This window comes from Bos indicus, chromosome 14 (genome assembly GCF_029378745.1).
Source record: "Bos indicus isolate NIAB-ARS_2022 breed Sahiwal x Tharparkar chromosome 14, NIAB-ARS_B.indTharparkar_mat_pri_1.0, whole genome shotgun sequence".
NCBI classification, from domain to species: Eukaryota; Metazoa; Chordata; class Mammalia; order Artiodactyla; family Bovidae; genus Bos; species Bos indicus.
Genome location: NC_091773.1, coordinates 55,133,024 through 55,158,929, shown reverse-complemented (window position 1 = coordinate 55,158,929; position 25,906 = coordinate 55,133,024). Strand labels below are relative to the sequence as shown.

Below are 25,906 nucleotides of genomic sequence, written 5' to 3'. Positions count from 1 at the left end.
AAAGAACCTGCCTGCCAATGCAGGAGACATAAGATGCGGGTTCCATCTCTGGGTTGGGAAGATGCCCTGGAGAAGGGCATGGCAACCCACTCCAGTATTCTTGCCTGGAGAATCCCAGGGTCAGAGGAGCCTGGCAGCCTAAGGTCCATAGGGTCACAAAGAGTCAGAAATGACTGATGTGACTTCACATGCACACACACATGAAAGAGAGGCAATCCAAAAAGAGATATTTCACATATCAGGTTCTATCCCTTATGCTCCTCCCACTTGACATTTGGTGGTCCCCATCCCTACCCCATCCAAGACTTGGGCAGAGGACAGGACTTCACACTGCACACTTCCAAGAGTGGTCCCCAAACAAGACCTCAAATTATCGAGACTTAATTCCCAGTTATGGGATTAATGCTCAACAACTAATGATGACTTTTAAATATTCTTTTATAGGTATTTTTCCCTGGTGGCACAGCAGTGGAGAATCCATCTGCCAATGCAGGAGACATGGGTTCAATCCCTGGGTTGGGAAGTTACCCTGGAGAAAGAAATGGCAACCCACTCCAGTATTCTTGCCTGGGAAATCCTATGGACAGAGGAGCCTGGCAGGCTTACAGTACATAGGGGTTGCAAGAGTTGGACACAACTTAGCAATTAAACCACCACCACCACGTCGGTATTTTTAAAGCAAATTTTAAGTTTGCAGTCTAGCAAGATTTCTGTTTGTTTTCTTATTGTGCTGGAAAGCAAATATTCATTATTTGTTTCTAGAAAATATGTACCTTTTGTTTTGTTTCATTTGGAAATGGAAACTTTAATAAAGAAAACTGACAAATAATTTTTAAAAAGAAGAAAAGACAGAAGAGCCTGGCATGCTGCAGTCCATGGGGCGGCAGAGTGGGACTTAGCCACTGAACAACAACAACAACAAATAATAATAATAATAAATAGCTGAAGCAAGTATACACATCACTAAGGAAAAGCATTTTGAAAACATGTTCATATCAAGATGTAAACTAGTCTGGATTACTGGATTTGGGGAATCAAAAAAAAATTCTAGAAATTTTTAATTATTGGAATTTAGGCATTTGAAGAAATTAAGGGCTAGAACAGGTGTTTAAGGGACTGTGGAGGGCAAAGTGGACCTTCAAGAGCTATGGTTACTAGGAATGATGTAGTGGTAATGTAGTAGTAACAGCTCTTATTTAAGAATGTTTGCTATACACCAGGTCCTGCCGTAAGAACTTTATAAGCTTTGACCATGAAGTAGGCACTATTACGTCCATTTCACTGATGAGCAAAATGAGGTTTAAGAACTAATACCTTATTCAAGGTTGTTACATAGAATAAATCCAAAACAAAGTCATAAACATTCTCTTTCTTCCCCTCTTGAGGATAAACAAGTTAAATTAATAGAAATGTGGTACAGATTTGGAGGGTAGAAGTGGTGAAGATATTAATACTATAAAGTAAAATAGGGAGATAAGTGTTGGTCAGGGTAACAGAACAACGATAGTTGTAGCCAAATAAAAGGAGAAAAAAGGCTGGTTGGGGAACAATTTGCAAGAACAGCTTTCAGTCTTTGACTATATAAATTTCTAACCTCCCTCACTGGTCACTTTACAACAGTGAAGCAGTTACTTCAGGGCCCCTTACCCACAACATCAAAGGATCTTAGCCTTTTAATAGCAAATGGCATGAAAAGAAAAAAAACAATCAGGCTTCAAAGAGAAATTCATAGAAAACACCTTAGTTTGAAGAAAGACTAACTTGGTAAGCAAGAGAGGAACAAAGGCAAGCACACGGTGAAATGTCACTTTTTAACTTTCAGTTAAAGGAAATTCCACCAAAAATTACTTGCAGAATCCTAAATTCTGAATTAAACTCGGGGTTTCGCACCTGTACAGTGGTAGATTGAATGAGATCTGACCTACCCAGGTCCAATATCCAGACACATGGGCCTCCCTCATTTTTGGCAATCTAGGCTCAGAGGTTAAAGCGTCTGCCTGCAATGTGGGAGACCTGGGTTCAGTCCCTGCGTCGGGAAGATCCACTGGAGAAGGAAATGGCAATCCACTCCAGTATTCTTGCCTGGAGAATCCCATGGACGGAGGAGCCTGGTGGGCTACAGTCCACGGGGTCGCAAACAGTCGGACACGACTGAGCGACTTCACTCACTCAAATATGTATTTATTTCTCTTGGTTCCATCTGGTAGGGGGATTCTGTGGGCTTAACAAAAAAGGGTATAGTTTGGAGCTGAGGCTCTGTGCACAGAAAGTAGAGAACACGGGAGAAGTCCATCCACTCCACAAAAACAGCAGTCTGCGCTGACAGAAACGGTCACAAAAAACCTACTCCTTTAATAAAATTAAATAAGTTAACACTAGGGAAAAAAAAAAAAAAAACAAACCTACTCCTAACCCAGCCCCAGCAGCTGCCACGCCAGCCGCCGCCGCTCGGCCCGCCCCCCAATGCTCATTGGTTCTCAGCCCCGACGCCGGACCTATAACCTCTTGCCTATTGGGCCAGACAGGACCTGGGGCGGGGTGCGGAAGTGAGAGCTTGGGACTCCTGAGAGCCGCCTTCTGGAGCGAAGGTGGAGGGGCAGGAGGTGGGACCGGGGGAGGGTTTCCCGAGGAGGGGGCGGCTATGGCAGCTGCGCGGAGGCAGCGGCGGCTTAGACAGAGCGCGCGCCCGGCTTTGAATGAGCAGGGCTGGGACTGAACCGGCGGAGCGCGAGCTCGAGGAAGCGACCGGCAGCGCGCGTGCGCGCGCCTTGCGTGCGCGCGCGGCTCGCGGCAGCTTGGAGCCTCCGCCGGGCGGGCGGGGAGGGGGAGGGGCAGGTGAGTGTGTGCGGCTCGCGCGCCCTCGAGGGGCTTCCCTCCCCCACCCCCATCCAGATCTGGACCCGAGTCCTGAGGAGGGGGGCGGGGTTGTCCTCTGCTGTTCTCGGGTTAGCCCTCCTCTTTGCCCCGCACTTCCCGCCCTCCCACCTTCCTTTTCTTTCACCCGGTCTTCCCCCCAACCCAGGCCGACTGCCACTCTAGGATACTGTTTCCGGGTCAGGGTGACCTCTGGGGTGAGGGACCTGCGACCCGGAGCGGGCCCCGGTCGAGCAGCCTTCACCATGCTTCTCTCGCGTGGGAGAGCGGCTGGCGGGGCCCCGGCCCAGAGTCTCCCCTCTCCCCAGATCTGCCCCCCCAAGGGGAAATTTGCCCCTTCTTCCTGCCCTTCCTCTACAGGCCTTGCTCCTTCCCAGACAGATTTTTCCAAAATCCAAATCCCAGTCCACTGGGCACCCACATGGAGCAATTGAGAGCGTTTCACCGAACGCCGTACGTATGGCGTCGGATTGTGTAACCTCAAAACGCTTCTGTCGATTTTTGCATCTGTACAGTGGGTATGATTTTTTTTTTTTTCATCAGTTAATTTCAGGTGGGTAATCTGAAGTTAAAGCATTTTAGTTTTGAAACTCGTTCCTTTTGAGCCTTTCAGGAGACTTTGCTCTGCCTTAGTAAGAGCCTCGGTGGTGTTCGAGGGTCTGGCTTTGCGTTGCCAGAGGCGGTCCGGTTTTGAACTTTACCACCTGCTCTGTCATTCTACTTCTTGTTCCCTTTCTCTTGCCGCTGCTGAACTTTGGTTTTTCAAATTTGAGTGAGGTCAGGTGGTTTTATTTTTGGAGCATTGCGATATACCGTAACCTACTTTAGAGAGTTACAAACTTAATTTAAGATTTCTGTACAGTAGTAGATCATATGGAGTTTCAAATTTTGGTATTAGGAAAATTCAGAACTATCGTTTTAGAAATTCAACAATTAATGACTTGTTTAGTGTGTTCCAACATAGATTTTGGCTTGGCTTATTTAACGATTTATGACATAGTATGATATAGTGACTACAGAAAAGCAGTTTACATGGAATTACAGGGAGGAAAGGTGCATTTAATCTTTCAGATTCTAATGCAGCATTCTTTTTTAAAATTGTAGGTGAATCTTTTTCACTTTACATAGCCAAGCTGTCATTGCTATTGATTTCCTAGAGAGATTATTTGTCCTTGATGCTTATTTCGGCTTTATCTCAGGGTTTTGTATTTTTGTAGTAATTTTTAAGGAAATCTTAATTTTTAAATTGTTTTAGCATTTGTCAGTCCTACTAAGTAGTTTGAAGCAGTCAAAATGCAGGTAGCCTAAGATGTGTACTTCTCAGATTAGTGATCTAGAGAGCATTTCAAAAATCAACTGAGGCATTGAGTGTCAAAGAGATCTCTTAAATGGGATGCGGTGTGGGAAGAACCTTGGCTTTGGGGTCAGTCTCTTTAACTTCTGGATGAGTGAATGTGAGTTTCACTAGTAGTTGAGCCTCATCTGTTAAATGGGAATAGTGAAACTCATCTCCTTTGTCCTTAGCATTCCCGTGAGACTATAGAAACGAAATAGATTGTCTTGAACTATATTGAGTGCTCAAGGAATGATAATTTCCCTTCCTTCAGCAAATATTTGAATACCTGCCATGTGCTTGACATTGGCTGAGACCTAGAAATAACCAAACTGAGCAAGACTGATGGGGCTCTGCCTTCCTAGAGCCTTGCATTGTCACTAGCTTTTGACACTTGAGCAACATCGTGGTCTGTGTACTGGGTCAGTAGTATTTCCTATCACCCAGGGTAGTAGTATCTGTTACAGAGTGGATACTTGAACTGGATTGGAACAGTAAGTAAACAGGTCCCAAAGAATATTCCTGCCTTCAAATCAGTGTAATTGATAAAATAAAAACTGTTGCTTGATGTGGTCAACTTGATTACATTTCCCCACCTTTCAGTTGCAGTTGGTCAGAAAATTTATCTTGAAAATTATAATACCATCATTGAATTGCTAAGATAGTTTATTGTTAGTGAGGTATTCTTGGTTTTCGAATTAAATAGACCTAGGTTTGAATCTCGGAGAAGGCAATGGCACCCCCACTGCAGTACTCTTGCCTGGAAAATCCCATGGACGGAGGGCCTGGTGGGCTGCAGTCCATGGGGGTCACTAAGAGTCGGACCCGACTGAGCGACTTCACTTTCACTTTTCACTTTCATGCATTGGAGAAGGAAATGGCAACCCACTCCAGTGTTTTTGCCTGGAGAACCCCAGGGACGGGGGAGCCTGGTGGGCTGCCATCTATGGGGTCGCACAGAGTCGGACCGACTGAAGCGACTTAGCAGTAGCAGGTTTGAATCTAGATCATTGGGTGTGAAAACATAAGCTTACACTTTGTGCTTCAATTCTATGAAAAGAGAACAATAATATCTATCTCATAAAATGGCTTTATGGGTTGAGAGAATACCTAGTGCTTGGCACATAGTAGCTGATCAGTGACTATTAGTTTTTCTCTTTTATTGTAAAAGCAAATTTTCCATAAAATGAAGATATTTTTAATTGCTAGGGAGAGAATTCTGTTCTGGTGTCAGTAATAGTCCCACTTGACAATTTACTGTTGAAACAAAACTTTAGATTTTATTTGCAGGCATCATTAGTCATTCACATTGAGAATACTTATTGAAAATGACACGTAGCAGTATTTATGGCAGGGTGATGACCGTTGTTACCAAAACTCCGCATGAAACTTATTCTCAAATCTTCATTCATATAAATCCTGAGACTGACTTTCCGCTCCAGTCCTTAAATATTAAACATCTTCTTCCTTCAAACATCCTGAGAGAGGGTCTCAACTCTTTCCCCTTTTCCCCCTGGTGCCACATGCTCTGCAGTTTCTTTCCTAGCTATCTTTTTTTTGTTTATATTTTTTTTCTGAAAATTCTAAATCTTCATTTAGGAAGTTTGCTTTCTTTTGGTTGAGTTTAATCCTTGACAAATCAGCCTTAAAATGAAGCTTTTATTCATCATCTTAATTGTTCAGATTATTCTACTTATATGGAAGCAATCAAATCTTTCTTCCAGGTCTTACTTTGCAAACAGTAACTGGCAAGGTAACATGAACAAGATCCTCACAGGAAGGATTGTGCTGGAAGAATACAGTATATAGAAATAACTAAGGTACAAAATGGAAAATATAGGTACAGTAAGAGAAAAATACTGGAATTAAAACTTTGCAGTAGTTCAGCAATAAGTAATGAAGTCTTATGCCTGGGAGACCTCAGTGGAAATAGGAAAGAATATGGGCATTATTAGGAAACAGGATAAAGTCTTTTTTGTAGTTGGCATATAAGGGGATAAGACAAAGGAGGAGTCAAAGTTGTTGCATTTTTTGAACCTCTGTTGGGTGGTTTATCACTAGTAAACCACTGTTTGGAGATGTTTTTGACAGAAATAAGTTACTTGAACAGTGAGATTTTTAATATGTTTTTTTGTTCAATTTCTTTTAGAGTAACTGTTCTTTTCATCCTCTCAATTAGTACACCAACTCCAGAAATCAATGACTTGACCGTTGTTTCATGTACATATTTACTATTGTGTATCTGCTTTGTGAAGTGCCTATGCACAGCTTTCACCCATTTTTTAAAAATTAGGTTTTCTTACTGCGTTTTGGGAGAACCTTATATATTCTGGATACAAGTCCTTTATCAGATATATGCTTTGCAAAAGTTTTCTCCTAGTCTGTGGCTTGTCTTTATATTCCCTTAACAGTGTCTTTGAATTATATAAATTTTTAATTTTGATGAAGCCCTGTTTATCCATTTTCTTTTAATGGGTTGTACTTTTGGTGTCATTATCTAAAAAACTCTTTTCCTAACCCAGGTCATAAAGATTTTGTCCAATTTTGTTTCTCTAAGCACTTTTGTAATTGGGTTTTATATTTACCTATGCAATCCATTTTGAGTATTTTTTGTAAATGGCATGAAATATGGATTGTAATTCTTCAGGTTTTGGTGGTTTTTGTTTTTGTTTTTGTTTTGCATATGGATATCCAGTTTTTCCATTACTTTTTGTCAAAAAAACTCTTCTCCACTGAATGGGTTTTACATCTTCATAAATTTCAGTTCTTCATATTTTATGGGCCTATTTCTCTACCTCCCATTTGTTCCATCAGTTTATCAATCTGTTTATCAATCGACTCCAGTACTATACCGTTTTGATTACTGCAGCTTTATAACATCTTGGAATCAGGTAGTATTAGCCCATCTGCTTTGATCTTTTTCAACATTGTTTGACCATTATAGACCCTTTATATTTCTATATGAATCTTAGAATTAGCTTATCGAATTTTAGAGAAAAAAGCCTCCTGAGATTTTGATTGGGATTTCATTGACTCTGTAGTTCAATTTAGAGTGATTCGCTATCTTAATAGTATCACGTCTTTGAGCCCTTAAAGATCTTTTTAAAAATTAATAAGGGTCTTTAAATTTCTGTCAGCAATATTTTGTAGTTTCCAATATATATGTTTTTCACTAGATGTGTCCCTAAGTACTTCGTATGTTTTGTACTCTTACAGATTCCTTAAAATTTTACTTTGTGATTGTTTGTTGTTGCTACCATATAAAAATACTGTTGATTATAGATTCCATTGAATTTTCTACATAGAGTATAGATACAGTTTTACTTCTTCCTTTCCAATCTGAATGCGTTTTATTTTCTTTTCTTGCTCGATTGCACTGGCCATACAGTGTTGAGCAGAAATGGCGAAAACAGATGTGCTGGTGGGAAGTAGCCAGTTTTTCACTGTTAAGTCTCAAGTTGCTATAGGCTTTTCATAGGTGTCCTTGGTCAGGTTGAGAAAGTTCCCTTCTATTTCTAGTTGGTTGTGAGTTTTCAAGGAGTTTTGTGTCTGTGTTCATAAGATATTGGTCTTCAGTTTTCTTTTCTGGTAATGTCTTTGGTCTAGATTAGTATCAGTGTAATGCTAGCCTCAAAGAGTGAATTAATAAATAATCCCTTCCTTCCGTTTTCTGGCAGTTTGTATAGAATTGGCACTACTTCTTAAGTATTTGGTAGAGTTCACTCATGAAACCATCTGGGCTTAGGGGATTTTTAAGTATAAATTAAATATCTTTAATAAATTTAGAGATTTTCAAGTTATCTCTGTCTTCTTGCTGTGTTTTCATAACTTGTTTCTTTCAAAGAATTTGTCGATTTCATCGTGTCAAATACAGGGATAAAGTTATATTTTTCTCAATATCCTCTTCATATTTGCAGACTCTGGTAATGTCACCTCTCTTTTCTGATATTGGCATAATTTGTTTTTAGGGACATATGTTTTGGATTGTTATGTACTTTTGATTAACTGACCCCTTTATCATTATGAAATGAGCATTTTTATGCCTGCTAATGGTATTTTCCCTAAAAATCTACTCTCTGACATTGAAATATTTTAACCTTTTGCTCTTCTGTTGAGTATTTTTTATCTCCTTTGTTGGCTTTTTGACTGTAACTGGACTTTACCCCTCAGAGAATATGACTTAATAGATTTGCTGGTGCTGGGCCATTTTTCAGTATTTCTTTAAATATGTGTGGGCCACTGGTCTAGATGATCTCTGTAGTTCTAACTTGTTAACTGTGTGCTTTTAAGTTATTTGACTTCTCTTAATTTCCTCACCTATAAAATGGGTATAATGAAATGTATCTAGAAGTTGAAAAAGTTTAAAAATATTTTGAATAGTATTTCTATGTTCATATGATTCAAATTTCAAAAGATAAGGAAGACTCAGTACATTCTGTTTCATACACTTTGATTTTTCCTAGAAAACAAATTATAAATAAATTGTAAATAAATATTTAAGTACAACTTAGAAAACCACTCTGAGAATATTTTGAAAAGGCTTTTTTCCTCTCAACTGTTGAAAACTCTTCAGAACTTTCTTGTCAACATGATTTACGTTTTAATTTTTAAATTTACTGTGTTTTATCTGTGCTGTCTAAAGGAAAGTAAAAATATGTCTGATTTTTACAGTTCAAAATAGGACTTTTCAGGTTGACTTCAGAACATAAATATAGCTTATGAAATCACCCTAATGCATTTATTTTTGTGCTTTTTTCCACAGGTTTTGCTTTCCATCATGGCTATCACACAGTTTCGGTTATTTAAAGTTTGTACCTGCCTAGCAACAGTATTCTCATTCCTAAAGAGGTTAATATGCAGGTAAAGAAATTTTATGTTCAGATTGATCTGGTTATCTTCTTGCTAATTTTGGATACCTTCATAAGTTCAAAAAGGCAGGGCATATTATATTTAAGCTAAGCATCTTGATTGCAGTATTCATACATTAATCTCTAGTAGTTTTTAAAATATTTTCTCAGATTTTTATATGTTTTTTCAGATCTAGAAAGCAGAGGTTCAGGTCTTTTCATCAGATTCTTACATCTTCCATTAAAATAGCATTCTGTACTGTAGAATTTCAGAGATAAGCAAACCAACTTTCATATTGTAATCATTATGAAGTTTTTATGTACATAAGTGTTTTATTATCAGGGTATTTTTAAGATGATTAGGTGGAATTAGGCATAGGTATTTCTTTACATAGTACATTATGAGTGTTATGTTTATATTGGAAAAAGAAAAGTTTAACAGAAAAACCCCAAAGAAAATAGATTTTCTTTTTTTTTTTTTGATCTTTTAAATAATATTTCAGCATGTACTGGGAGTCCAGGCTAGGTAAGTCCTTCTGCTTCAGTAAGTCATTCAGAGACTTGTATTCCTTCTATTTTGTCATTCTCCTGTACCCAAGAGATACAGTTCCTGAATGGTATGCCAGGGCACTTCAGGGCTCGCATTACAGTCACAGGGGTACCGAAGGATACTCTAAATTTCTAACAAAACACGCTGAATGTGATAATGTCTATTGAAATTATACAATCTGTTGGCTCAAGATAGTTCACGTTTGTAACATTAGATCCTGCAGTATTACTTTTGATGATGTTCTTGAATATTTGAGATAAGTTTTTGTTTACTTGTGTTTGGAGTGACCTATCTTTACAAAGCTAGGATTTTAGGTTGTAATTAAGAGCAAGCACTAAATCAGAACTAACATAGAACAGAAAATGAAGCTGACAGAATCCAGTCTGATTCCAAGGCTTGAGAAGCTATACAGTACCCAACAGGTACCCACATTCTCTTAGTAAGTTGTAGTTATTAAAGAATGAAATGAAAATGTTTTTTCTCTAATTTCATATGTGATTTTTCCTAATGGCTACTAAGCAGATAGGACATACATAAGTATTGTTTGGGCCTATGTACTTAATCAGTGGAACTGTTAGGTATTTCCTTTGGCCTAGAGTACTGTGAAAAAAGCACCTACAGAGTAAGAGTCGGATAGAGAGGAGATGGAGGGTAGTCAGCTCTCTTTTTTAGTGGATATGATTTAGAAAGTACACATAATTCTGTTCACAGCCTACTGTCCAGAGCTTAGGCACCTAGCTACAAGGGAGGCTAGGAAATGTATTCTCTGACTAAAGGGCCATTTTATAACTACTAAAACTCTGAGGATTAAGTGGCATAGAATTTATTGTTAGAAGTATCATGACCAGAAAATAACTAGGTTAAAGCAGGATGAGAATGGGTATTAATGCCAGGAGACTAGAGGTTGAAAGGAATAAGTTGTTTTAACTGTGGTGATAAATTCTAGGTGTTTTTCTCTTTGCATCTGTTATTTCAAAAAATTTTTGTTGAATATAAGTTACTTTTAATATAAGATATTGCAATTTTCTATCATCTATATACGTTTCCCTGGTATCTCAGTGGTAAAGAATCCACCTGCAATGCAGGAGATGTGGGTTCCATCCCTAGGTGGGGAAGATCCCTGGAGTAGGAAATGGCAACCTGTTCCATTATTCTTGCCTGGAAAATTCCATGGACAGTGGAGCCTGGCGGGCTGCAGTCCCTGGGGATACAAAATAGACCATAGTACTTTTTAATGCATCCTTTAAACAAATAAAATAAGATTTCTAAACTTAGTTGACTTTATCAACTAGCTCTAAGCAGGTGTTTCATAGATTATTTGACATGAAGCAAGTGACTAATCATTTATAATAGCTATCATTTTTTAATGTCATTAAAAAGCAGGCACAGTCTCGTGTCTCATTATTTTAAATATGTCAGTTAAATCTTCACAGCAACCTTGCAAAGGTCAGTTTGAATACCTGCCTTTTACAGATGAGGATACTGAGGCTCAGACATAGGTAATTCTAACTAGATTCATAATTAATAGAAGTAACATTGAAAACCATGGTTTACACAGATTCCATTGCCCATGGTCTTAACAACTCTATGACAATACCTATCTGGTTTCATGTAGTACTTCACTAATCCTTGAAAGTTACGGGGTACAGTTTACAATTCAACCCAGTGATTTTCAAACTTTTCAATAGTTTAATAGTAATCTTAATAAGAAACCAACTATGTAAACAAACAAAAGCCAGGCCACCCTGGTTAAAGCAGCGTAGACATCCCAGAGCATCACCCACAGAACTCACAGAACTCTCTGGAGTGTGATTTGAAACCAGTTTCTGGTTTTGGTTTTGGCTTTATAGTCCTCCTGAGTTTGACTCTAATTCTGAGTCCTAAGCCAAAAAGCAGTGTGATATTCTGGTCCAGTATTTAAAAACATTGAAAAGATCTCTAATATATGCCTTTCTTTTCATATATTAACAAACAACTGTTAATTATTAAAGTAAATAATTTAAAGCTGCAGAAGACCTTCTCTATAAATCTTAAGTTACTGTCTTTAGTGCTTTTACTTATGCTTGTTTTGGTGGTTTCTTGAAATAAATTATTTCATGTTTTTGTTTTAGATCTGGTAGAGGACGGAAATTAAGTGGAGACCAAATAACTTTGCCAACTACTGTTGATTATTCATCAGTTCCCAAACAGGTAAAATTTTTTTTGTACATTGAATAAGTGCTCCCGAACCATATTTTTCAAAGTGGGTTGCAAACTATTAATGTGTCATGAAATTAATTTGGTAGTCACGGTCAGGATTTTTGTTGTTCTATTGTTAAATTTCTTTATTCTAAAATTTTAACTTTATTCTTTATTTTCTATTTCTCTCCTGAGATTTTCTATTTTTTTCTTTGGTTTTAAGAGTGTTTGCTGTTGCTTATTGGAGCATTTTTGCAATAACATATTTAAAGCCTTAGATAATTACATCATTTGTATCATCTTGGGTTTGTTGTCTGTTGCTTGACTTTTTCAAGTTGAGATTTATTGATTCCTTGTTTGCTGAATAATTTCAAGTTATTTCATGGATTTTTTTGAATATTATGTTTGAGACTATATCTTATTTAAATCTATAAAGAATGTTATTATTTATTATTTCATCAGGCAATAAACCTAGTTAGGGATAGATTGTAAGTTCCAGTCCTCTTTCTGTGGGCTGTAGTTCTAATATCAGTTCAGTTTTTGAAGCATTTTCTTTTGCTTTGTTTGGTTGTTTTTATTTTAATGGTTGGAACAGAATGTCTAACTCACAGAGTGTTTCTTTCTTTTGATCTAGTTTTGCTATCTGGCATAAAATGTATATTTTCCCATTGGTCAACAAATTTTGAAAAAACCACTGTTTTAGAAAGCTCATTTTTGTAATGAATGATGACATTTTTGACTGACAATGCTGATCATTTAAATTTAGACAGATGTGGAAGAGTGGACTTCCTGGGATGAGGATGCACCCACAAGTGTCAAGATTGAAGGAGGGAATGGGAATGTGGCAACACAACAAAATGCTTTAGAGCAACTGGAACCTGACTATTTTAAGGACATGACACCAACTATACGGAAAACCCAGAAGGTACGTTAAAGATGTGTGCTCTTGGAAATTAAACTATGAGACTGCGCTTCAGATTCCTGTAATTAAAGCTAGACAGTATACTTAGTATTTGGTAGAAAGCCTATTTCTAACTGTCATTGTGTTTTTTGTCATATTAGAGAAGTTTATATATTCAAGTGAGCTGGCCATAGATCTGGTAAATTGTACCCCCACATCTTTTAAAATTATATCTAAGCGTTCATAGAAATCCTCCTGTATGTCAGATTCTAGACTCCAGTCTCTACTGTGAAGACTAAACTGAATAAGATACAGTTCTAGCCTTGAAAGAATTCATAGTACAGTGATTTCTACAAACCAATAATACTGATAGTATCCATTGTTTATAACATTACCAAACTGATGCAGAGCTCTGAGAACTTAGAGTAATTGTGGTGGGTTTGCATAGTCATTCACACTTTATTTTATCCCTTTTGAATTGAATGTGGACAGTCACTTCAATATGCAGGAAATTATTAGCAAAAGAACAATGGCTAAGCAGTTTTCTTTCTTTTTATCAAAATAGTACATGTACATTTAAAATTTATTTTTAAATTAAAGATATAGAAAAGCTTATAATGAAAAGCAATACACTTCTGCCCCAACATTCTTCAAACCAGTTCTACTAAAAGCAGCCACTCACAATTTTTTCTGTTTATCTGTATACAGTATTCTTATCTTGCTATTCTTAGGCCAGTCACAGGTATTGTCTACCAGCTTCACACTGTGGTAAATGGGGGTTTATTTCATACCACCCTTACACCCATTTCAAATAATGTAATGCTATTATTCCCGTCTACCTCATCAATCATCCTGCTGTTTCCAAAAAAAAAAAAAAAATTTACTTTAAGTGCCATTTCTTATTCAGTCAAGCATAGAAAATATTTCCTATGAATATATTTCATAAAATGAGGACACTGTTTATTCTGCAGTTCTCTAATAGGGTTTTCACCCTCTTCTACCGTCCAGTCAGTTTTAGCTGTACATTTATTTTTAGATGTTCAAGGCTGATAACATTGACATACTGTAATTATAGTTGTTTTTATTTGTCCAAATGTCTCAGTGCTGAAAAGCATTAAGTTGTATATTTTTCAAGGAGTTTTAAGTGAATTTCTTAGTAGATGAATGCTTTTTGTTTTGAAAGTCTATTGCTGCTCTTAATAGGAACTTAGTATATTACAAGTAATACCTTAGTAAATTAGAATGAAAGTACTTTTAAGGTACAAAGCTAATACTACTGGCTTGAAAGAGTTAATGTGTTCATAGGTAGCCACATGCTTGGAGAGCTGGTTATACTTTTGGTAGGACAGTGACCCTATCCTACCAGAGGATATGCTTTAAGAAAATATAGAACAGGAAAGAAAGGCAGAACATATTTTGAATAATTATAAAATGCTTTGGTCAGTTAATTCGTCTCTTTTTATAGAGTGGTGTGTAAAATGTTTCCGTAATTCTATTTCAATTAATCTTTCAGATCATCATTAAGAAGCGAGAACCATTAAATTTTGGCATCCCAGATGGTAGCACAGGCTTCTCTAGTAGACTAGCAGCTACACAAGATATGCCTTTCATTCATCAATCTGTAAGTATGTTAATTGTATCTAGGCAAGAGATTGTTTTTTTCATTTCTGTTTTCTTTAAGGAAAAAGAAAAAAATTAAAATGACTTGAACATAGTATTTGTATGACTTTGGAACTGGTTTAGCAGATCAAGAGCAGTTGCCAGTCCTGTCCTTTTATGAGACTCTAAATTACATCAGATACTAAGATCAGAGTCCACTGCACACATAAAAGATGGAGACAAAAATGTGAAAATATAAAAGTATGACCTTTAAAGAGATTACCCCTAAAATTTAACCTCAATAGCAGCTTTTTTTAAAGTAAATTATGAATTATTAAGTTAAAGACTTATATGTACATTTAAAGTGTGGTTTAACTTAAAATGGATTTGACTTAAATACAACACTTTTAAGGACAAAAGTAGTGAAGAAGGTATATGTTTTCAACTTTGGAGGCCATCAGATTCATCTTTGAAACTTTTGAGACACATCACTGTCCAAACCCATCCCCAGCTTTTAAGTATTGATATGTTTTGATTATTTTATGCAGTTATCTTACTCATTTAATTATTTCCTCACTAACTAAACATTCCAGAATGAGCATTTTCATTCGTTTGTGGAAGGAAAAAGTGAACTTAGAGGCCTGGCCTGGGGAATTGTGGAAGCTAGTGTGGCCTGCCTAATGGTATCAGGTAAGACAGGCAAAAGGAAGCACAATACAAAAGTACTCCAATAAAGAGTAAACTTTTCCTGACTTGTCATTTTTGCATGGGACCCAGACAATAAGTGCCATTGAAAAGTCTAGAAAATTACTTGTGCTTAAAGGGAGATGACTGTACTAGGTTGGAAACGTAGGTTCTTCGAGTTCACCTTCCCAGCCGAAGAGTAGTCCAGTCAAGCATCTAATCCAGTGTGGGGTCAGCCTCTCTCTTCTCTTTCCCCCCACTTACACACTCCTTCTTCTTAAGAGAGAGAGAAACAGAAGGTATGTCCTATTCTTATTTTTTCCAAACTAAAGTAGGAGAAAGTAAAGGAAAAGTTAGGAAAGTAAAGGAAAAGTTAGTATATTAAAGGAATATTCTTTAAAACATGAAATAGGAAGAAAGCTGGACTTGCTGAGACTTACGTATGGAAGGTCATGCGTCTCAGGAAACCCCTTAGTTCCAGGCACACCAGGGGCAGTCATTTGATCCTGTAGAGGATGTGATAAGAAAGTGAAGAAGACACAGGGCAGTGATGAGGTCTGAGTTATGCTTTAAAATATATCCTCTTCTTGACCACTGAGTGGAAAAAGGATGAAGCGAAGTTAGTCTCTCAGTCGTGTCTGACTCTTTGTGACCCCAAATACTGGGGCTCGCCAGGCTCTTCTATCTGTAGGATTCTCCAGGCAAGAATACTGGAGCGGGTTACCATTTCCTTTTCCGGGAGATCTTCCTGACCCAGGGATCGAACCCTGGTCTTCTGCACTCCAAACTGCAGGTAGACTCTTTACCGTGTAAGCCACCAAGGATGGCTCTTGACTGTTGTAATTTTGTTTTGTTTTATTGTAGCCTGAATTAGGTGACTTAGATACCTGGCAGGAAAACACCAATGCTTGGGAAGAAGAAGAAGATGCGGCCTGGCAAGCCGAAGAAGTTCTGAGGTATTTGAGTAATATTTACACTGTCGCTGGAGTAGAACCGGTTTTGTTCATGTTACATTTAAGGTCAAGAAAGTATCTTCTGCCAAATGTTATATTTTTCTTCCTTCTCATTTGAGCCTTAACCAATCTGGGATAGTTTTTTTGTATTTCAGACTACATGTACTATTTTATATGATTAAAACCTCACAGAAACCAACAATTGAAAACATTATAGATACAAAAGAATAATTTACTAACGAAGAAGGAGATTGTCTACATACAGACACCATATTGTACTGTATGCTTCATACTTCATTCCCTATAAAATGTATCTCTTGAAATGTGAGTCACGACGATGTATTAATATGTTCTCTGGGTCAGAAATTGCAGCTTTAGTTCTCTTTCCCCATGGCCTAGCATAGTCCAGCCCTGCTCGTTCAGTATAGTAGTGAATAGCTCTGCTGGGTTTCTGTGGTCGTGTCCGCTCTTGGCTGCTGCACGCGGGATCTCTCTTGCAGTGCCTGAACTCTGTTGCAGCGCTCGGGCTTAGTTGCCCGTGGCCTGTGGGATCTTAGCTCTCTGTGCATGTGTGCTCAGTCGCTAAGTTGTCTCCAGCTCTTTGCGATCCCAAGGACTGTAGCCTGTCAGGCTCCTCTGTCCATGAGATTTCCCAGGCAAGAATACTGGAGTGTGTTGCCATTTCCTTCTCCAGGGGATCTTCTCAACCCAGGATCAAACCCAAGTCTCCTGCTTTGGCAGGCGGGTTCTTAACCACTGGAAGCCCCCAGCACTGCTATTTGAAAGTAATGTGTGTTGCACTCTACATTTGTATGTGTGTTTCACCTGAGGTACTTGAAAGCCCTGAGGTAGATAACATAAGTCATAATACTTACTGCCTACTCTACAGAAGATACTTTTTCTGGAGGTTTACAAGTTTGTTTTTGTTAGTTATGTTCTTTTTTCTTTGTTTTTGTGAAGAGTAAACTTAATTCTTGCTACTACCGCATTAGATCAAAGAGTAAAAAGAAAATTTACCTTGAGAGTTTGTGACTGTTATCACTGATAAAAACTCTATGTAAATATATCTGAATTACTTTTGCATTTTAAAGATGATAAAGTAAAATATAGCAGTATGTTTTCTTCAAATATGGTTTTTATAATTGGGATAAAAAAATGAATTACCCTTATCTGACCATCTTGAAACAACTGGTTTCATTTTTGTATTTTCCTTTCCCATGTTTACCAATAAATTGTAATTACCTTGAGTAGCCAGCAGAGGGTGCAGTTAAATAACTGAGTTAAGACTGACTTTTTTGGTCTTGTCAGTACTGTTTTCAGCATTTTTTTTTTAAACAGAAGGAGGTCACATTATAAAAGTCAGTAAAGGTGTGACAGTTTTAAATATTTAGTTCCTGTTTGATAATCATTCAGTATAAAGGAAACAGTTTTAAAACTGTAAACAGCAACATTTATGTTCCATGAATTGTCAAAAAAAAGATGTCACTTTTTTAAAATCTATTTCTTTTGGATATATATCATAGAAGTCTGAGTATTTTTAGAACATTTTGGAATTGGGACTTAGTGATGATTGGTTTATCAACCACAAGGATAAAGGAAGGGGCTATTCATTTTTAATCTAATCATCTTAATGACAGCACTATAGAGTTTATGAGTTCACTGATCATAGCTGAACATTCACGGTATAAAAACCATCTCTTTTTCACCCTGTCATCGTGCACCCTGAACAAAACAAGACAAGACAAAAAAACCTCCACAAACTCCGTGCTTTTGAAACAACAGCTTGGGAGGCGGAGACTATTAGTCAGTAATAGACATGCTTCAAGCTGCAAGTTGCATAAGTAGAGCCAAAGACACCTGGAGGCTTCCATATGTTGTTACCACCCCCAGGAGAACACTGAGAATTTTAAAAGTGTATCCATAATCCATGGCTTCTATCCTAGCCTGTTTCCCATTGCTACTTTAAATACTACCAGTACTATGATCAGTATCATTAAGGAAAAAATTCTGGTACTTTAATCATTCCAGACATGTATCTGGACAAGAAAAATATATTTTATCAGCAGTAATGTCCAAGTTGCCTCTGGTACCAGGAAGATTAATTGTTGATGCTTATATTTCGGCTGGTAACTAGGTCAGAGCTGGATTATATTTGTTTGTAACCTAGCAAGCCTTTCATAATTCTTTTTCTTTTTTCTGCCACTGACATTTTGATGTTTTTAGTGCATATTATCAGTTTTTCTTGAAAGTGAACAGAGCTAGTGAAAAGTAGATTTTTTAAAACTATTCTTTTGAAATTTTAATTAGTTGGTGGTGATGGTCAAAATGTTGCCTAAAGTAAGTCTCTCTACTTTGTTGAATTTTGGTCATCCATACCTCTGCTTACTCCCATTTATAAGTATGACTGAGAATTATATGTATACCTTTCACTCACTATAGCCAGCTTTGAGCTATCCCGTGTATGGGTAATGCACGTTAGATTTTTCTATATATAACCCAGTGTTGCCTGTCCTGTGCGCTACTGCTTCCTTCCTCAGCCTTGCATGCTTCTTGACTTACTTTCTCAGACCCTAAGCCTTCAGATCCAGGACCAACTTCTGTTCTCCTTTCTCCTATTTCATTACCCTACTCCTGTCCCCACTTTCCATACGAGTCGGTCAGTAAAGATAGAGCACTTATATGTGGAATCTAAACTGTGACACAGGGACTTCCCTGGTGGTCCCAAGGTTAGTACTTTGCCTTCCTGTGTAGGGATGCGGGTTCGATGTGGCCAAAAAACCAAAACTCAAAGCAAGCAATGTTGTAACAAATTCAGTAAAGACTTTAAAAGTGGTGCACATCAAAAAATCATTTAAAAAATAAATAAAATATGATACAAATGAACCCATCTACGAAGTAGAAACAGACTCACAGACATAAAGAACAGACTTGTGGTGCTGGGGTGGGGTGGGAGGTGGGGGTATGGATGGGGAGTTTGGGATCAGCAGATGGAAACTATTATATATAGAATGGGTGAACAATGAGGTCCCACTGTATAGCACACAGACTACATTCAGTATCCTGTGATAAACCATAATGGAAAAGAGTATTAAAAAGAATATATATATGTGTATATATAACTAAATCACTTTCCTGAACAGTAGAAATTAACAGAACATTGTAAATCAACTATAGTTCAATTTAAAAATCAATAAAGATAGAAGTGTTTAGAGGTTCTATATCAGTAGAGTTAGGGAGGAGCTGGGAGAAGGCACTTCATAAAGTATAATTATTAAATTTCCACCATTCTGTCCCTTCATAATTGAAGTGAAGTGAAAGTTGCTCAGTCGTGTCTCACTCTTTGTGACCCCATGGCCTATACAGTCCATGGAATTCTCTAGGCCAGAATACTGGAGTGGGTTGCCTTTTCCTTCTCCAGGGGAATCTTCCCAACCCAGGAATCAAACCCAGGTCTCCCACATTGCAAGCAGATTCTTTACCAGCTGAGCCACAAGGGAAGCCCAAGAATACTGGAGTGGGTAGCCTATCCCTTCTCAGTGGATCTTCCTGACCCAGGAATCTAACCAGGGTTTCCTGCATTGCAGGTGGATTCTTTACCAACTGAGCTATGAGGGAAGCCCTTCATTAGTAGAGCTAGTTAAATTTTAATCCTTAGAGTTCTAGCTTCTAATTGGAAGGTATGTCTTTGCATTTTGTTTTTGCATTGTGCTCTGTACGTCTGTGTTCTTGATATCCTTCAGCTGACAAGCTTTTAACTATTATCATAGCAGGATATTTAGTCATAAATATCAGGCTTTTCTCAGAAGGAGATGTAGTCCAATGGAAATAGTGTTTTAGTGAAAATAATCTGAAGAAAAGGAGTCAGGAGATATAGGTTCTTAGCCTTATACTTAATCTTATGACTTCGGCCGTTTTACTTAGCCTGAATGCCCCATTTTAGTTATTCTTAAAACAGAGATAATACCTTTTTTATTTTGTAAGTCATGTTCTAAGGATTAAAAGAAGTACTATTTTGAAAATTCTTGAAATTTTCAAAGCAGTGAGAAGAATGAAGACTTTTTAAACTTACATTTGATGATAGTTGAAGGGAAGTGCTCTTTCTTTCTGGACCTTATTTGCCATTTTACCTGTGTAGTGTTCTCTAACGGAGAAGGCAATGGCACCCCACTCCAGTACTCTTGCCTGGAAAATCCCATGGACAGAGGAGCCTGGTGGGCTGCAGTCCATGGGGTCGCTAAGAGTTGAACACGACTGAGTGACTTCACTTTCACTTTTCACTTTCATGCATTGGAGAAGGAAATGGCAACCCACTCCAGTGTTTTTTCCTGGAGAATCCCAGGGACAGGGGAGCCTGGTGGGCTGCTGTCTGTGGGGTCACACAGAGTCATACACAACTGAAGCGACTTAGCAGCAGCAGCAGTGTTCTCTAAAAGTAAAAATATGCTTCTTTTCAGGCAGCAGAAGATAGCAGACAGAGAAAAGAGAGCAGCAGAACAACAAAGGAAGAAAATGGAAAAGGAAGCCCAGCGGCTAATGAAGAAGGAACAAAATAAAATTGGTGTGAAACTTTCATAACGAATGTTCTTCAGATGTCATAGTGCCAGTGGGAGAAATGCGAGCTCTACAAGCCAAGCAGCATTTATATGGAGCCAAAAGTATTTTCAGAATACAAATACCCTGCTTGATTTTAATGCATTCATCAGCCAGCCAGGACACCAGGATTCTCTCAAAGCCCCCTGAACTCTTAGTGATTGAGACTCAGAGAACAAAAAAGACTTATGAGACAATATTTTCTTCAGTGTGTTCCAAGTGTACGACAATTGTTTGTTGTAGAGAAATTATTACAAATGGAATATATCAGTACCTCTTCAAGCTAGTGTTTCTAGCTGATTCAATGGGTGTAAATAATTCTATGATGGGAAAGAATTCTGCTGTCTATAGTGCTTTCCTTCAATGTGTATAATGTTAAAATAAATAATTTTAAATATTTGTTTGTTTCCATGATTACCCAACCTAAATCAGACAGACTTGCAGGGCTTTAACTTCTTATTTCTGTTGTCAGAAGCTCGTGTTGGCATATATTTGCTCTGACTTGAACTGGCATTCATTAAGGCATCTGGTCATTTCAGTTTTCAAGAAAATGACATTAAATGCAATAATTTTATTTATCACAAACATTTTATACGTCATTGTTTTCTTTTAGATGGTGTTGTAATGTTTTACTTATTTGTAATTTATATTGCATGTATAAACATACCGAAAATAAGCTAAAATGGCAAATTTGTTTTACATTATTATAATTTGTGAGTTTTAAAAGCTAGTATTTGTAGTTTTTCTCTGTCATTGTAGATTTTAAGATGTTATGGTATCTTTAAGTACCTTAGCTCCTCTCTGCCAAAAGCCATTAATTTACAAATGCATAAAGCCTTCAGTTCTACTGTTTCAAAGCTTTTAGATGATTTCTGTATCAGTTTTGTATAATGACATAATGCAAGTTACCTATGTTGTTTACTAAGGTAACATTGATTTATTAAACCAAGATAGGAATAATAATACTTCTATTTTTGGATGTTGACAAGCTCCAAAATAGTTTTCAGAAAATAGATATAGACTGTGTTCATAGGGGAAAGTGTAGATTTGATAGTTTAAAATCTCATTAATTTTGTCTCCCCATTTAAAATACATCCAGCCTGACCTTCTTTGGCTTTGGAATTTAAGATTTTTACTTTCTTAAAAATTGCTGCCCAAAATTAACATTTTGTGAGTTTTTAAAATGTCATAAATACAAGCCAAATACTGCTAATTCATTGGCATTAAAGTGATATTTCATAGTAAAATCACAAACTATACAATAAACTCCTTAAGTTCTTAACCTAAGCATCTAGACTAAATGCGGTTGTTTTTTTATTTTCTTAGAATTTTTATTGGAGTACTGTTGATTTACAATGTTGTGTAATTTCAGATGTACAGCAAATGAAATAGGTTGAAATTTAACTTTGGTAAAAAGCTTCCTGTTATAGCCCCAAGCTATATTTTCAGTTATGGTTATTAGAGAGCTTTTGCCAGTGAACTCCCTATTAAATAGAATTAGACTCAAATTTGTAATAATAAATGAATTATTTTATGTCCTTTGTATTTATTTATTTTTAGTTATTATGGGAATGCTACATGATTTCTCTAAACCGAGGGTTCATAAAGGCTAATTTTCCTTCAGTACAATTGGTTTTTACTGCTTTTCCCCAGAGTGGACAAGTATTGAAGTCTGCTTTGGTCATGATTTTCATGGGTGACCTTTTTTTGTTTGATTTTTTAATTTTTATTTAGAAGTAAAGACTGGATCGAATCACGGTCTGTATGATTAATTAGGAAGAAAGAGATTTTTCTCATGGAAAGAATAGAGTGAATTCTTGTATTTTTTGACCTCTGTTGGTGTAAACTAGATTCCTGTGTTTTGCTGGGTATATTGTCCCAACAGAAGTCAGACATGATAAGCCCTTTATAGTAGCAAACTGGTTCCTTCAGCTTCTAAATTTATGGTTTCTGTTTTTTCCGTAATTTTAGCAAAGGATTATCAGTTTTAGGAGCTTATTAGTAGAAGTTAAAAATTCAGGATTCATCCTCTAGTTGAATCCTGGCTCTGTTTTAGTGGCATCTTTGAGTCAATACCCGGCATCTGAATTCCTCATTTTCGACATGCACTTGCCAGGGCAGTGACCGTTCCTGGATGAAGATTGGTGCTTGGGAAGCAGGTGGTAGCTATGGAAACTGGCGTCTGGATTGATCTTCAGCACCACGCTACAAGCTACTACAACAGAATAAATCTAACCACAGCTAAAATGTTCCCCAAAGCCGAAATTGTGTCATTATAGGTGCCCCTTGTTCTATTACACTTCGCTTTATTGTGCTTTGCAGATAGTGTATTGTTAACAAATTGAAGTCTTCTGGCAGCCCTGTGCTGAACAAGCTTATCAGCACCATTTTCCCAACAGCCTTTGCTCACTTCTTTTACATTTCGGTATTTTCACAATATTTCAAACTGTTTCATTATTATATTTGTTATGGTGTTTTACGGGTGTGAACCACACCCGTATAAGATAGCAAATTTAGTGGATAAATGTGTGCGTCCTGCCTGCTTCACCAACTAGCCCTTCCACTGCCTTTCTCCCTCTCCTCCCACCTCCCTATTTCCTGAGACACGGGAATATTGAAACTAGGCAAATTTAAAACTTTACAATGGCTTCTCTAAGTGTTCAAAAAAGAGTCACACAACTCTTTCTCTCAATCAAAAAGCTAGAAATGATTTTAGTCGTGAGAAACACCCACTGAAAGCTGAGATAGGCCAAAACTAGGCCTCCTTGGGCCTAACAGCCAAGTTGTAAAGAAGATGGTGGGTCCATGAAGAGTTTATTTTACTAGCTGCTACTGCTGCTGCTGCGAAGTTGCTTCAGTCGTGTCCAACTCTCTTCAACCCCATAGATGGCAGCCCACCAGGCTCCCCGTCCCTGGGATTCTCCAGGCAAGAACACTGGAGTGGATTGCCATTTCCTTCTCCAATGCATGAAAGTGAAAGTGAAGTCACTCAGTCGTGTCTGACTCTTAGCGACCCCATGGACTTCAGCCCACCAGGCTCCTCTGTCCATGGGATTTTCCAGGCAAGAGTACTGGAGTGAGATGCCATTGCCTTCTCCAATTTTAGTAGCTAGTAACTTGTTTTTCCCATTTACGCAGATTTTTAAAATTTAAGTTCCTCTCCCCTCATCACGGAGAAGGCAATGTCACCCCTCATATCAAAGACAGCTTTTTTCCTTTGTGTCATTTACTTCCACTTTCTTTAATGCATCCAAGGCTGCTCCAAGGTTATAGCAACAGCTGATAACACTTTCTGTTTACTTGGCTTTATACCTTTTTCAGTGTCCGTTTGTCACAGCCTTTGGACTGCTCAGTAACCAGAGTAAGTTTCGAGAGTATCAGATGCTTTTCCACCAGAAGCCTCAATCTCCTAGGGCTGTAAAGAGCCACTTTTCTAGGAGCCTGCTTGTCATCACCCCATAAAACAGATTTCTACCCTTGCAGAGCTGCTGTGGACACTGCTAATCACAAGCTGGAGTGTTACAGAGAAACTCTAGCCGAAAGTCGGTGGTCACCCAAGTCAATCTCCGCCTTTCCCATCAGGGAACTTCATGGCTGTTTAAAGGACTTTGCCTATTTACTGCTCTGATCACATCCATTTTGAGAGCTTCTCAGAGTTCTCCAGCTGCTGTAGAGATGTAGCAGTATTAAAGTGCCTGCAGTTGCAAATCTTTTAAATGGAGGTGGTGGCATTAAGGATTAACCGAGACAGTGTTCAGTACAGTGCCTGATGCACACATAACAGGTGCTCAGCAATGGTAGGTGTTGTGGGCTCCTAGACACACTTCTTTACAAGTCCCTGCACACACTTCCTCCTCGTGGGATCTTGTGCACACCTCCCATACATTACACCACCCATTGATGTTGCAGCCCTTTCCCTGAGCAGAGTGGGGAAACTTGACTGATCTTAACTAAGTTCATTTTTACACACCTTTAAGTTGAACTCTAATAAGAGTAAAGATTTACTTGGTGCTCGGCACCACCTAAGAATTTTAACTATCAATGAATGACTCCTCATAATCCAGGGAGGTGAACATTATCCCCACTACATGTGTAAGGAAACTAAAGCTTGGAAAGGCATTGTGTGCCAGCTTAATTTAAAAGAAATCAGTAAGCTTTGGGAGCAGGTTTTTTAGTGGTTAGGTCAACATTCTAAGTGGACTGTGATTTCCAAAGCCTCTCTTCTCTTGATGAAACTATGAGCTGCCAAAGAGTGAGCTTTTAGGAATTCCTCTCTAGTTCTTAAATGGCGCTAGTGGCAAGAACCTGCCTGCCAATGCAGGAGGTGTAAGAGACGCGGATTCTATCCCTAGGTCGGGAAGATTCCTTGGAGGAAGGCATGGCAACCCACTCCAGTAATCTTGCCTGGAAAATCCCATGGATAGAGGAGCCTGGCAAGCTACAGTCCATGGGGCCGCAAAGAGTCATGCATGACTGAGACACAGCACTGCACAGCACAGTGTGAAAATTATTAAGACTGCTTTCATTTTGCATTTTCTCCATACAACCAAGTCAGAAATAACATGCTGGTTCAGAAAAATTAAACGTCAGTTTAAAATGCCAGCACCTATTGTTTACTGTAGAAAGTGAGGCTACCAAACCACTTCAAACTCTGTTAGCTATTTGATTGCAAGAAAGGAGAGGAAGGATCTTATTCACCATCAAATTAGAGAAATACTGCTGTTGTTAATGGCTTTCATATTCTAGTCTATTAAAGCTATGGTCTAGCAAAATTTTAATTTTTCAGTTATTCAAATAGCTTTGATCAGAAATGATAACTTTCAAGGAACAAGAGCGAAAATATCTCTGAAGGTGAGTCAGGTAGGATTGGCACAGGGAGGAATTCTGTGACCATGAGGAGAAAAGTTCTGATACCTGGCTTTAATAGCATTCAGTAGGGGAGCCTAGGCTTCTCTGGTGGCTCAGATGGGAAAGAATATGCCTGCAATGCGGGAGACCTGAGTTCCATCCCTGGGTGGGGAAGGTCCCCTGGAGAAGGGAAAGGCAACTCACTCTAGTATTCTCGCCTGGAGAATTCCATGGACAGAGCAGCCTGGAGGATTATAGTCCGTGGGACCGCAAACAGTCAGACGTGACTGAGTGACTAACACACACAGACACAAGGGAGCCTGGACTGTGGGTTTTACATCATCATTTCACATCCATAATCCCAGATGCCTCCATGGCCTCTGTAGATGGAATGAGAGATCCTCTTCCCAGTCAAATCAACAGAGAGTGGCCAACGAAGTTCTGTGAGAAATGGTTAGAAAACATCTCCATCAAGCAGAAAACATTTCCATTAAGCATTCAATTGTTTAGGACAGTAGAGGATAGAGTCCTTCAGCATTATCCAGAGTA

At 38.1% G+C, this 25,906-nt stretch overlaps 1 protein-coding gene across 2 annotated transcripts; it reads left to right on the top strand.

Annotated features, from left to right (window-relative positions):
• Nucleotides 1–2,624: 2,624 nt before the first annotated feature.
• On the top strand, nt 2,625–22,043 carry EBAG9 (estrogen receptor binding site associated antigen 9). 2 transcript variants are annotated; one of them, XM_070802785.1, is made up of 7 exons: nt 2,625–2,835; nt 8,970–9,067; nt 11,716–11,794; nt 12,549–12,707; nt 14,197–14,304; nt 15,831–15,922; nt 20,374–22,043. In XM_070802785.1, the coding sequence occupies exons 2-7, from the start codon at nt 8,985–8,987 to the stop codon at nt 20,492–20,494; spliced, it is 642 nt and encodes a 213-aa protein (XP_070658886.1). In that variant the 5' UTR covers nt 2,625–2,835; nt 8,970–8,984; the 3' UTR covers nt 20,495–22,043. The 2 variants fall into 2 exon arrangements, with proteins under 2 accessions (XP_070658886.1, XP_070658885.1); XM_070802784.1 differs by lacking the exon at nt 2,625–2,835 and adding an exon at nt 3,074–3,427.
• Nucleotides 22,044–25,906: the final 3,863 nt, after the last annotated feature.